The sequence below is a fragment of the Neodiprion pinetum genome, chromosome 1 (genome assembly GCF_021155775.2).
Source record: "Neodiprion pinetum isolate iyNeoPine1 chromosome 1, iyNeoPine1.2, whole genome shotgun sequence".
NCBI lineage: Eukaryota > Metazoa > Arthropoda > Insecta > Hymenoptera > Diprionidae > Neodiprion > Neodiprion pinetum.
Window position 1 is genome coordinate 8,297,756 of NC_060232.1, and position 15,047 is coordinate 8,312,802.

Here is a 15,047-nt window from a genome sequence, read left to right on the forward strand (position 1 = left end):
TGGGTGCCTAACTTTTTTCTCATTTATACGAATGAACGAGACGTGAAACGTCGTTACTAGGGCGCGGGTTGAAATTCCGAAAAGTCAAAAAGACGACGGTGCGTAAACCGAGAAACGTTCGGGTTACGAATTTAAAATTGAAAAAAAAAAAAAAATAAACAAATAAATACGAATGATCGAATAACTGTATTTCCGGGATTTTATTCAACCCAAAGACTCTTTTATTCTAAAATGTATTTTCAGAACAGTCCGCACATTCTGAATGAACAGTGCACGGAATGTGAAAATATGAAAAAATTAATGTTTCGAAATTAAAAATTGCTAGTGGCTAATACTTCGATCAACCAAAAAACTAAAAAAGTTATTTGGTAAAAATCAAAGTTCAGAAGGAGAAAAATTTAAATTCGCAAAGTGTAGAAGGACCAGAATTCCGAAAGGACGAAATACCGATCGCTAATTTACTGAAAATTCTAAATTTCTGAAATTCTTCAACTCCGTGCCAGTTTTATCAAAATTATCTCATTTTATCAGACAATCTTCTGTGTCATCAAAGAAAAAAAGAGCACAAAGGAATGGGCAGCATGTTTTTAATAACATTCAAACAGTAAATCTATTTTCCCGAAAGTTCGACTTTCTTAAGACGTTATTACATTAAATCGTGTTCCACATTCACGTACCTCATGTACCCTCGTGTCACTTCAAAAGCGTAACGCCATCTATTAGCTGCTTTTAGTCTTCCGCTGTTTTGTACCCCACCCCGTTATTAGATCTCGAGAAGAAGTGAAAAGTCATTTCACGCGCAAGGTTCGGGTAGAATTCTGAATTTGAAGGTGGTGTGCAAAAATACGAAAGACCGAAAAGTCGATGGGACGAAATCCCGAAAGTCAAACCACCGAAGTTAAAAACGTAGAAATACCATAAATATGAAAATATGATTTGTGGAGAGATAAAAATTGACGGTGCAAAAATGCATAAATGAATTTATACCGGCGTTTTTTTTTTTTGAGAGTTGGCAAGATTACGAAGAGTAAAATATTGATTTGCGAAAATGTCGAAGAGTCAAAACGTCGATGTTTCAAATGTCAGACTCGCGTCTTTGTTGAAAATCTACGAATTCGAATTTATCAATAACGACTGACCGAGGACACGAAAGGTCGAAATCCCGGAACCCGAGTTCGAGGCTCCATCTGCTCGAGTTGTTTCCCGAAAGTTTGGATGAGTTTTTGGCATGTGAGTCAAGACGGGGAATAATTGAGAAGAATTGGTTTACTCGGCATATGCAGCGGGGTGAAACTTGCGGAAGAGAACAACCGCGGGAGAGGAAGCTGTTATCTTTGTTCAAGCCCTGCTTGCTCAAGCTTTCCCGGGTGTGTGTAAATTCTGAATTTGTTGTTTCCCCCCGCGCTTAGCTATTCAATAATTCACCCGCTCGTCCATTTAGTTATTAATCCTCCGAGTTGGAAAACGCGCGTGGGGAGCCGACATCGCATCACTTCGCTACGATCCGTTCGTCTTTCTGTCATTCTGCTAAAGTTGGGAGAGGAAAAGAGGGAGAGGGAGAGGGAGAGAGAGAGAGAGAGAGAGAGAGAGAGAGAGCGAGAGAGAGTGAAAGTCAAGGGAAAAGAGAAAATGGGGAGAATGAGCGACGGGGGAAAATATGAAAGTGAAAAAAAGAATTTTAAAAGTCGGTTGGATTACAACATCGATGTGCTTTCCACCCTCGTTTTTTTCAAATATGTGTTACTCTTGAACGCGTTACTTACACGAATGAAAATTCTCATTCATCGTATTCTGTCGAGCTGAGTCGATTTTCAATTATTCAGAAATTTCAAGCCCGCACAGCATAAATTTTGCCTTTTTCAGATTAAACAAATCGCAAGGGAAAACGAGGGTTTGACATTGTTCAGTTTCTCACTGTTAAATGTATTTTACAGCCTGACGATGCTGCAAACCTTTTCCATTATGTTTGAAACGCTAAGTATTCGAGGTACAATTGGATATTTATTACGAACTCGTCTCAATGAAACAATGCTGATACAAAGATTTCGAGAGTACGACTGAAATCGATCAGATTGAACTTGGAAATTGATTTACGAACAAAACGGACTGTAACTAATTGAATTTGGTGAAACGACGAACGTTTGGCATAAAAAAAAAAAATTGCCAAATAACGTAACCTCTCTAAAGCTGTGAATAATTGATGAGCTTATTCCATCACAATTTGGAATTAAAAAAGAAAAAAAAACTTTCTCACCATTCACTCTGAAAATGACCAAAACATATAATTCAATTGAAATCGAGCGTTTGAAAGTACAAAGGCAAAGGGTCGTATGTTAGGCAGGTACAACCTTTTTCCATTAATAAGTGTACGTTAGAAAAAAGATTAAAATACATGGTTGTAACCGCCCTTTTTTTTTGCAATCATTCTAAAAACCATTGAAACGCATGGAAAAACCGATATCTGTGAAAATGTAGAATTAATTAAAAAAAATTCTCGAAGGTAAAAACAAAAGGTCGTAACCGCCGATAGTTTTATTTATTTTTTTGTAAATGCTTTAAAGACTACTGAAACGCATGAAAAATTTAAACTAACAAAGTTATTGTACACTGAGGATGTCGATTTTCTCAACATTGATTAGCGAAATCGTCAATTATCGGAATGAGAGGAATGATGATAATAATTTTTGGCTCTCATGCCGTTATGCAATTACCGTAGCAGATAATTTTTTTCAACTATCATCATGACCAAAAGATCGAATCTACCAGGACATTCGACCTTTTGCTTTTACTTGACGAATTCATACTCGAGCCCGAGAAAAAAGAAGAAAATTATTTTTGCCAGATACAACCTTACGGAATTAATCCACATACGTTTTTATGGTTGAATCAGTAGCAGAAGGTCGCATCTACCTTTGGCTACTAATGAAACTGTTGGTCAATTTCAACGTTTCTGACCATATTTTTATGTTTTAAGCCGAGATATGATCCAATAAAAAATATACGCCCTTTTACCTTTTTCAACAGAAAAAGGTTGTAAGATGGAGCTTACGATTTTATGCCATTAGACACGCGAGATTAATTTCAGTGATATTCTTTTATTCATTCTTCAATGACAATTCATCCATTTCGACACTCTTTGCGAGACTGTAGGTTCAATCGATACACGCACCCATCGTTGTTTTGCACAAATGTTCATAAGCCGGGAATGTTTGTTGCATAAATTCATCTTTCAGTTTAGTGCAGAGAAGCTTATGTGAATTTTCAATTTTTCTCTCATTCTTCAGCGCCGCCGTGCGCCATTCCAGAAACTCCGATGTATAAAGTACCTACACCCCGAACTAAATAAGTAAAGGCCGACGTTTCGTGATTGTCGGGAGTATTTTCTTCAATTCTGTAAGAAAACCGGCGCCACATTCTAATGCGGGTTTGCGTAGAGTCGGGAGTTTTAATATTTGAATCGATGTCGAGAGGGAATAGAACCAGGGGGCTTATAACACGAGACAATTGGCCCGGTGAAATTTTCGTCCAACGATTCGGCGGGGGGAGGACGGAATATGAGCAATAAAAACGAAAGGTGGAACGGAAGCAGAAGGCAAAAAAAAAAAAAAAAATTAAACTGCTATGAAACATGTACGCGGGCAGCGAAGCGTGGGGGGTTTGAATTCATTTTTACATTTGATAAAAACGACAATGCTTGTCAAGGGACTGGCGGGAATTGAAGACGGAGGGGCGGGGGAGGGAAATTGGCAATGAATTATTATGGACAGCAAGAGTAAGCCGAGGAATTAGCACGCGTCGAATTTTCGTAAGCCCGTTTTGCACGAGACGCGAGTGACACCGTTAATGTTGTTTCATACTTTGTGCAAATTGGTTTCTACATTCGGGCCGTTAATTATGATGTCGGAGACAGGCATTTGTAATATCTGCATATACCCAAAGCGTTGCGTACAATCTGTAACGAAGATTAGAAATGGAATTTCCAAGTCTCTTGACGCCTTTCACCGGTTAATAATTATTATATATGGACGGATCCATTAACTTTCGGCCAGTTTTTCAAAGTAGAAATTTTCATCAGATTGTAATTAAGATACGTCGAAGTGTAGGTACTCCGAGATATCAGAATCGTCGTCGTTTATGAAAAACAGCGTTCATTAATTTTGCCGCGTTTTCGAATTGAAGCATGGTATTTCAATTTTTATCACTTCTTGTTGTCCGACAAAAATATGATTCGCAATTTTAACGTCGAATCTTTGCGAATGCGAAATCCATTTAGAAATATATTCTTACGAACACCCGAAAAGAACCGGTTTTAGCCAAAAAAAAGCTCATCGTTGGTTTTATAATTCAACTGAATTTACCCAAACTTCATTACTGGTTACACAATGAAAATAACACTGAAATTATTTCGGAGAGTGTGATAATTTTGTAATAATGATATTGAGAGGAAAATACAGATAGAAAAAAAATAAATAAATAAAATAAAATACTAGGCAGGTGAGAAAAAAAACCGTTAAGTTATTCCGAAAAATTCCTTACATTGGATTATAATAAATTGACTATAAAATTATTCTAGGCATGTAGGATATATTGAGAAAATTCGAGATCCCTGAAAAATATTCGTTCTGATTAAATCACCCATCCAATTTTCATTCCTCGACAAATATTTCACAACACATATTTAAAAATGTTTTCATTTACTTCCACACGCAGACTTAGAAACAATTTATATTTATTTTCTTCGCATACGTAGAGGTAAGTTGTCTTTTCCACGTCCTGAGGAGTTGGCTCAAAATAAATTAACCTAAAAATATTTTTTTGAAAAGTGAAAGTTAATGTAGTACACGTACACGAGTATCCGGCTAACTACGTCGCAGGCCTCGTTAGCTAATGATGAATTATTACGCAAAATAAATTGTTCCGGCACCCCTGGAAAAAGTATATTGTACACTCCTGAATAATTAGCCTCAAAGATACTCTCTTCCGCACTTTCTCATTTTTTATCCTCGTGTCACTCGTAAGGGCTGAACGCTTGCGGGTCGAGGGTTCGATAAAATCGTTAACCGCGAATGAAAGGAAGTTTTTAAACAAAAAATGAAGAAGGCGAAAATAAAGTTGATAAAAATGTACAACGCAGTGACAACTCGTAACGAGGATAATAACAGTAACCAACCGGCGAGGATCGAAACGATATTACATAAGATGCTTCGAAACTTGCTTCGTGTATAATGGAAAGAAAATTTGTCGAGGGATATAACAAAAACGGTCGGGTAAACAACTGGAAAACTTTTTCCGGGATTTGATGAAATTTGACAATAAAAATGAAAATAACAACTCGATATATAATGCGCATATTCGAATATAATATTGTACTCGCGTACACTAGAATAATTCTGGTTCATATGTTAATCAACGTTTAAAGTTTAATCAAACTTGTTAATCAACATATCAAGGCTTTTATTTAAGAATTTGATGCATCGGAGCTTTTCTGTAAAGGGTTTAATTCTCTACAAAAATATGTATTTTCCATTATTTTCGGTATATTCGTCAACGAGTTATAAAATTTCGAAGAGTAAAAAAAGTTTTTCCCATGTTATTTCCATAAGATGCTTCGATCACAAAGCGGACTATCTGAAAGTTGATGCATGATGGAATTTCTTTTAATCAATTTGAAAGCGTTTAAGCTCCTAGGAGCAGGAAAATTCAAAAACAACCTGTATACATATAAACACATACATCGTATGACCAACTTCGAGACTTTCAGGAAAATAAAAAGGACCCTTCGTTTCTACAGCTCTCTTACAGAAAATACACAATTTGAGGGTTTTCATTATTCCTTTTCTGCGTCCGATATAAGAATTCCACGCGTTTGAATTTCTTTGCTCAGTGTCATAAAAATTTGGAACCGCTTGCTTCCCGTGAATTTTTTTCACAGATAAATAGTCTTTGCGTCAGGATTCACTATAACGCGAAACAGCGTTCAGATTCAAATTTTTTTATGGAAAAAATTGATCTGTCAACCGCAAAATTCAAAATCATTAATAGTGAGTCACAAAAATTCTGTTTATGAAATGAGCAGTAAGCAGAAAAAAGTTGTGGTTGTTACAATTTTGAAAAACCTTTCTAAATCACTTTCAAAGAAGTATATAATTAAATAGTTCTCCCTTTCCGAAAATCATTTTTGTACTTCCAGTTCAAGTTTTTTTCTTTTCATCGTATCGCACGGAAATCTCGTATTTTCTTTCGAAACTATCATCGCTTCCTCCTAAATGTGTAATATTTTTTGGATAACACTTCCGTTCGAAAATCAAATCGTAATCAATGCCAATTCAAGCGGCTTATTTTATTCAAATTGATGAAAATTCGGCGGCCTTCGCCGAAAAATGTTTAAAGTATAAAAACACTTTCGTCTCTGAAAACTGACGATAGCCGTACGAAAGTTGGTAAATTTCTTCAGCTATCCCGGAGTAAAAATTCCTATGAATGTCCGTAGCGAAAAGCGCAGAGAAGCGGCTCTGCATTCGGTGACGCATATTTGCATTAGGAAAATGAACAGGAACTACCAGCGGCTGAAGATGCAGTAATGAAATACCGGGCTCTGACAGGAAACCGTAAATACATAGCGACGATGAGAAGTTACGTGACAAAGTTTCTCCCATCGGAGTTGAAATGGCCTCGTGCAAAGCTCGCCGCCATTACCATTACACATTATCCCGTCACTATTCGCAGTCCGCGTATGGAAAACGAAGAATCGTAAAAACGTGTAATTTCAATTTTTTTTCCACTACATTATACCCGAATTGCTAACAAGCTCCTGGAATTTTCATCGAGATCAAGCATTCCTGTCTTTCCCGTTATTCATCGTACCTAATACGGAATATGTACCGCTTGATTGTTTAATGTTTATTGGAATTTTTTCTCAGCCTTTAATTGCATTCCGCAATCCCAATTGTTTTTTTTTTTCCTATTCCTTGTTAAGCAGTTTGTTAATTTTCCGATAATTTGATATAAAACTGGTCACAGATGGGCTCAAGCTTATCGTTAATTCCCATGGCTTTACCGTTCGAAAAATTAATTAATTCATTAAAATGTACAAAATTAATTCAGTCGATAATGCAGAGCTCAATCTCGTGATCGGCTTCGTGTCCCACTCTATGAAATTAACAAGTATTTTTTGAGAGGTAAAACAAAACAGAAGTCTGACAGTTTTCAACGCAAGTTTTAAAAAAGCTCGAACGATTTCTGGACATGTCAATGAATCGTGTAATTTAGTTGAACAATTCTATTCAATCGCAACAGAAAACGTCAATAAAAGCGTGAACATAATTAATTCAATAAACAAAATTCTTCAACCGAATACAAAACTCTCGAAAAAAAAAAATATGGTGATAGAATGTCCGAAGTAAAAATTACACGAAGTAAAATTGGTGTTGTAATGTTACCGTAAAATTTTTAGTAAAACTACAAAGTTTCAAGAAGCTTCGAGCTTCAATAGATTCCGACTTGCAAATGAGCTTGCCAAGAATAAAAACAATTTTTACAATAACTTCTTGGAATGGATACCAGATAGAAGGAATATTTTACTTTCTAGAAAATTGGGCATCAACTTCGTGACAAGAACCGAAGAAATCGCTTCAAGGCAATCACGTTTAAAATTCGTGAAAAATAAGACGAGTTGACGCAAAAATCAGCATCATTTGAAATGCTCGGTTCATTTGTTCTTTGTCAAGTTTCGGTGTTGCAGAGTTCTATTTGACAGTCGCTTTAAGAAAAGGGAGGCTGCAAGTTTGAACTTTCGAGTAGGTTGAAACTTCGCGTACTTTATACACTTATAATGAGCGAGTCTTCCCACGCGGCAATTATTCCAGCTTGTAATCCAACTTTCCAAAACGTTGAAGCTTCGCAGCTGAAAGATATACCTGGCTTCTGTATTAATTTCTTCGTCGTCCTCCTAATCGATCTTTCATTTTCATTAGTGAAGGATTTGAGGGGATGCGATTAAATCTAGCTTGCTTTTTGTTTTCCAAAGTACAGATGTTATCTAAAATTTTTCTGTTGAAAAAGGCTATTTCTCGATAAGATAAAAAAAAAACAAACAGTTTTTCAATTCATTCTTACTGAGGAAAATGATGATTTTTGCCATGTTTCCAGCTCTTTCGTAAATGACGCTTTCCCGGTCAGAAGAACAATCACTTACCGAGAGTATTACACCGCAGGATGTTACATTCTTTTACAATGTATTAAGTCGAGAGTGTATTCCGGCGGTGATAAATAAAAGCTGAAAAATCGACGAGACAGTTGAAAATTCCAAGGAATCTGTATTCGAAAAATGTCCATGTATTTAATACTCTTGTCTATTTGTCGCACAAATTACTGAAGGATCTTTCGGAATAGCTCAGCCTTAAGCGGTTGTAATAATAAAATACCTCAATTTAATAGGAAATATTCCTTGCCAATAGAAATACATTGCAATGATAAATCGTGCAGAATCAAATTCGTTGACGTGGATTATCCGGTGAATAGTTACCGGGTGCAAGTAAGCACTTGTCGGTGACAAAACGCTCTTTGAGATTTGTGAGGCCCATATTTTTTTTTATCGCTTCGTTTCTTATCAGCTGCAGTTGTCGATCGTAAAATTTCGAAAATATACACTGTGAGGCGAAGAAATTTTTTTACCCTAGGTGAACAATGAAGATTTTGGTTTTTCCTTTCGGAATTTTGCAAATAAAAAATTAAAATTAAAAAATAGTAGGTGTATCACGTGATAATTAATTGTGTAGAATAAAAATTTTCCGCTTTACAAGTACGTTCGACTTTTGTAACAACATTGCCCGATATCTCGTATTAAACGACGAACATAAAGAGGGTTTAAAAAGAAAAAAAAAAAAACGAATTCAAAACATCATCACCATTCCATGCATTGTAAAATCTACCTGCAGCGATCGTTCGCCAGGGACGTTTTTATTTTTTCTTTTTTCCGTCACAGTATATAATCGCGATGCGGTCGTATAAAAAAATTGAGTGTAAAAAGAAGAAGCTCGTAAAAGTAGGATAACGAGAAGGGTTGGTTACTCACTCCTTAGGATCGGTGTATATGTCGTGGAGATGAAATTCCTGGAAGATGACTTGAACCCGCTCCTTACCCCGTCCCTGGAACTCGTATCTGCAGTAGGCTCTGGCCGGATACGGATTGGGGTACCCGGGTGACGTAACGATGCCGGTCTTGGTGAGATCGCTGTTGAAGACGTTGTCGCAGGAGGAAGCTGAAACGAAGAATAAAAGTAGAAGTAGATCGATTATGTAAACGGGATCTGGATCAGAGCCGGCGTTGAGGTGGTGAGGAAACTTTTTATACCGGGCGAAGACTCCGCGGATTAGCAAGTTGCGGATTGCATGAGGCGAGGGCGAAAGCCCGGGATTCGCAACTCGGGAAAGTTCGCCGTTGCCGCGTCTTATTCGAGGGAAGAAGAGAGTATCGGCGCTAATCGCGTTTATCATGTTTTCGCACGCGTTGCCGTTTCCGCCTCTTTCGGACCTCGGATTTTCCGTTCAGCGGGCTGCTGACCGATCGAGAAAAATCGCAAACACTTCTTTGAATCGCTCTTTCGCCCTTCCAGACTCTGCGCCAACTTTATCTGTATCAATACCTGCAGCTGGAGAGACGAAAGTTCGGCAAACGCGCCGCTGAGTCTGCGTCAATACGTCGTCTACTCCCGTCATGATTTTCACGGAGCTGTTGGTAAATATATAACCGGCTGAACGTTCGTGGATATGACAATGCCGTATTCTCAGACCTGTACAATAATACCAGAAACGATAATACCGAAGGGCGCTGCTCGCCGTCGAGACAAGGGATATGTCGTAACAATAACAGCGATATAGTTATATTATTTATGTCTCTAAATAAGAGGATTTTGACGAACAACAAGTGCAGAAGATTAAGGAGAATGAAAAATTATTAGCAAGGAATTCATCCTTACCCAAAAATTTTCTAATACCAATTTGATACTTTTTTTTTATGAGCACGATTGAAAAAACGGTGTTGCGGAGAGTAGAACACTTGATTTCATCTGGGAGAAGCACTTCGTCGGTAATATGAATATTCTAAGAATATAGAATCCGTTCAGAACATTTGAAATGTCGGGAATATGCATACCGCTTTATTGTTAACTCTTCACATCCCTTGGGCACCTTCAAAGTCATAGCCGAAATACAAATTTCAAATTTCTCCGAAGTAAGGAAAGGTAATTTCAACTTTCATGAAAAAGTTCTTGTCGCACATTTGACGTTACGCTAACTTTTGGATGTAGGTACCAGACACTCCGAGAAGTAACCCTGATTTTTTCCTAGATTTTTTCAAAGTCCGAAACACTTAGAGAGCACACATTGAGAACGTAAGCCCAGGGGGAATACCGAGGGTCTGAAAAGCAACCAGGGATACGGAGGGTTAATTACAACCCTATTTCCATCCCGCTTTGAAACTTTTGAATGTATTAAGGAGTGTCTACTTTTTCGCAGCAAGACAAGAAATAAACGTCATTCTTGAGAGCTTTACAGGAGTTTCTGAAAATCCAAAGTAAAATAGATGACACGTTCGAAGAGGTGAGATTTTTTTTTTGACCCGATAAACATATTCGAATACAAGTACACAGGCAGGTATATTGTTTGCCTGATTAACGTCTGAGATTATTGCCTGAGAAGAAACAACGCGTGTCATCGACTGTAACAGATGTGGAGGCAAAAAACTTTTGATACCTTGATTACTCCTCTCGCTCGTGTTGTGAAAATATAAAAATAAATAACTTCGACAAACCTCGAGACGCAAATTGCAAAAGAGAAGTATTCCTTTTTCGTCATACATACATTTCTGCTGTTTGTCTCTGCCGTTCGCGTTTTAATATAATACTTTTTAATACCGCGAAACTGAATTTCCAAGTGATACCGAGGCTCGACTGCAGCAGGCGGAACTGTACGTTCTAAACCACGCCGTCATGAATAACCCGAGCTTTTCACGAATAACGCCGGCTAGAATTCAGGTAGGTAATAACGAAAGTTTGTCGCTTTGTCGCCGTTGTGTTTTCCTGCCAACGTTTACGTACACCGCACGGGTGCAAACAGAGGGGGGGAGGGGGGATGCAAAGTTTGTTGGTAATGAGGTGAGTCCAAAGCCCAAAGCCCAAAGCCCAGAGCTTCGGTATTCAGCCCTTCGACATCGAAGCTCGGACCTCCGCTCCCTAGTTTCCACAAGTGCGGGCCCTTCAGTTTGCCTACACTGGAAAGTGGAAGAGATTTTAAACGCGGGGCTCTGACCCCCGGGATTCAAACCTTACACCGTGCGCAAACGACGAATGCAAGCGCCATGAGCGAGCGGAGAAAAGAGCTTGCATTATTAACCGGTTTGTTATAGGTAAAGCAGATTTACCCTCGGTCCTCAAACGCGAGCAAGACAGTCGAGAGAAGGAAAAAAGAATATTTCTCCAATATGCAAGCAGCGAAAGAACAAACGGAACTAAAAAAGAAACATTACACAGCCTAAGGTGATCTCAGCTTCTTCTTAATTACATTTACCGTGTAATAACAATGGAGATTAGTTTTCCGCCGGTAATTTGTCTGCTAATATTTCATCCCGCCAGTCTACTATATTCTACCATACGCGTGTATAGACAAGTTTCATTTTCTCTCTGGTGGTAATTTTAGAATTGGAAAATCAGTTGGAAACGCTCTCTTGTCATGTAGGTATAGGTCACAGAAGCACTTTTCCACCATGCAGGTGGAATATAAAATATTCCCAGAACTCTGGCCTAAGCTAGGAAATATTTTTAAATCGCCATAGCTGCAGGCTTCGTTCTCTGTTCATTTACGACGTTACACGTTGTACGGATACCTTGATCCTTTTTTGTTTTTTCTTGCTTTTGCAAAACGGAAATGAAAACAAAAACGATTCAACCGCACGTAAGCAACATACTTTAGCTAATCATCTAATTTCCTGTGTCTTTTTTTTTCAATTTTTTTTTGTTTTACGAACTGCATGGTCGAAATAAATGGCGGTAAAAACACAGTGAGCCATTTGTGAAGGTCATGGGGTTGGAGGTGAGGGTTTCGGGTTAATACCTCGCGAATAAGAAGACCACGGGGGCAAAGCAATGGGTTTAATTTGCATTCATGAGCTGGCAGCGTTGAAGATTCTTTGTGGTAGAGTACATGTATAAGAAACAAAGGGAAAGAAGGAAAAGAAAAAAACGAAAAATCGAGGCAAAAGGTGAAAAGGAGAAAGTGAAAGAGTAGAAGAAAGAAAAAAGTTCAAGCACTGTAAACTCGGCTTAAGCCACCTTAACTTTGTAACTGTAAGTCTGACCACAAAACATCAAAGCACAAGCTGTACTCTCGATGATAAAGCGAACGGACTGTTTGAATCTATTCGAGTCTGGATATTTACTCGAAAAACAAAATGATCATGCTGCTTCGGTGTTTCGGCAACTTTTTCTCTACTCGTAAGTTTATTTTTTCAAGTTGACTATACGAGATTTGGACAACTGAGTTGAAAAAATAAGCACAGAAAACGGATTTTCGGAAATTACCAAACATGGCGAAGGAAGAGTTTTCTTGATTCGATGAAATGTCATTTCCTGTCTACTTCACCCAGAAGTATACTTATTTCACGTGAAATCTTCCAGTGCAAATTATTTAATTATCATCTCTTGATTTAAGTTGAATTCTATATTCTTCAACTGCAGGAAAATATCATCATGAGAACGGTATGTTGGGAAATTGTCAATGGTTTTAAAAATTTGAAAGTTATTTCTCAGCAGCCTTAATACATTTTTATTTTTGTTTTTTCTTGTATCGATGTACGTATTTTCCATTACCATCCATTCTCTCGATTATTCAACCAACTAACCATGTTTCACGTACATTATACGCAACTTTAACCGATGAATATAATATACGCCTTGATCAGCTTTTGGAACAGTTTCACGCTGGTCGAGAACTGTGTCGCGGAGTGTGCGTAGATCGATACACCTGTCTATGTGTGTATAACGAGGTGCCGCAATTGTGGAGAATCGCTAATTAAACGAGGAGAGTACGTATGTGTGTGCGTGTGTGTGTGTGTGTGTAATATGTACACGGTTATTACAGATATGAAATCAGTAAGTCAGATACTAAAACGACAGTATTAATATTGCACCACCAAAGTACCAACTGTAATTAATTTTAATGCCATTTGTGATCGTCGGAGCAAACCGAGGTCGGGCGAGCAAGAATTAGTGTACCTATAAGCTTGTATACTTGTATTCTGTACGTCGTTAACTCTACACCCTCTTCAACGCCATGTCTCTCTGCCCGCTCACTGTTTCTCGGATTCATCAACTCGACATTTTTTAATTTATATTTCTATCTTTTTATATTCGTATTAAAACCCTAAAACCCTGAAATTACGTTTGACAAATATTTTCCTATAAAGCTGTAAATGTTTGACCTTATTCAGATTTCTCGATCTTGTTTTCGATTCGTCGAATTTTCGAGTTCCGGTATACTTGACGAAAATTTTCGACATCTCGAAGTTTGATCTCGTTGGGAAAAATTTGATACGATTTTTTTCCTCATTACTGTAGCAGACTTTGATGAAATTTGATTGAAAAAATCTTTTGAGATCGTTGAAAGCTCGGCTTTCTGCCGCATAGACGTCGGCCGTTAAATCGCGTCAAAGATGGAGTAGATTGTATCGCAGCATCAATTTTCACCTAGTGACACGCGAGCTGTTTCACGCTTCCTCACGCGTATCGCAGACTTGCGTGAGTGTTTGGTATTTCCGTTTCGTATTTCTATCGCGTGTCACGCGCTCTCTCTTCTTCTTTGCAAAATGGCTGCAGGAATTAAGGAAATATCGGCGAGAGGAAACGGAAGATAAAAACGAATAGAAAACGTGATTCGTCGCAGAGATCGATCGCTGTTTACGCTGTCACGTACTGATACGGCCTTTGGTTATTCAGTTTTTAATAACGATTTGCCCGGAGACAGAGAGCGAGAGAGAGAGAGAGGGTCAAAATCTGTCAGAAATAATTTTGCAATCAAGTTAAAGGCGTTGAGTATAGATGATAAAGAAAAATTCGGGGATGTATTTTGAAACCAAGACATTTCACAATGGTGGAAAAGCGACAGAATATTACTGAACAAAACCAAATTCGGTGTCGATATTTCCTGATTGAAGACTTTATCCCGCTTCTAAGACCTCTGTCTGTATCAATATTTTTTAAGAATTAGCATACATATTTCGGAGATCAAATGTCACGCTTTGAAGTATTCGAAAGTAGTTCGACGCCTGTTTTCTACTTATCTCTCCGTTTCGTTGATCCTCTCAACGTGTATCGGATTATCGAGTATACCTGCTTCAATTGTGAGTCGGCATATAACCATACACAAGAGGGTTGACTTCACAGACTCCAACTTTGACTCGATTATATTTCAAAAGGCCATCGAGCCTTCGTAACGATATTGCGTTACTGGGTAAGTCTCTGGAGATAAACGCAAGCATACAGCAGAATAATACACACATCCACTTCGTCAAGTTCTCCTTGCAGCCTTCTTTACCATTTTGACACGTCGCGTCGTATTCCACTGAGAATATAACATAAGCTTGTCGTTTACGAAATGTAAAGTTTTAAATAATTTATACACACTGCATATGTATCACCTTTGAGAAAAAGTTTTCATGTTATGTCAGGCTTGGACGAAAACCTATGGTTTCGGGTGGTGGGAGCTGAATTTTTGACAATGTGGTAAATTTGCAAAAAAAAAAATATTCAAACAAATAATAAAAATTTGACGCCCACCTTCTGAAAGTATAGGTTTTGATTTGAAATAATATTTCGAGAAAGGGGGATGCTGACAAATAATACTGCAACGTGTCTTACACGACGTATTATTGTTTAATCGATGTTTAACAGTCTCGGTGAATAACAAATACTACGATATATTATTCTTTGAGACGGTTAATTTGTAAAATGAAAGAAGTAAGTAACGAACTCCGTCGGAGCATACCGCAATCTCAT

At 37.9% G+C, this 15,047-nt stretch overlaps 1 protein-coding gene across 1 annotated transcript in view; it reads right to left on the minus strand.

Annotated features, from left to right (window-relative positions):
• Sol1 overlaps positions 1–15,047 on the minus strand; it is a 359,519-nt gene that overhangs the window by 30,346 nt on the left and 314,126 nt on the right. The window contains exon 9 of the mRNA XM_046615171.2: positions 9,074–9,260. Within this exon, the coding sequence (XP_046471127.1) occupies positions 9,074–9,260 (187 nt within the window). The remainder of the gene's footprint in view (positions 1–9,073; positions 9,261–15,047) is intronic.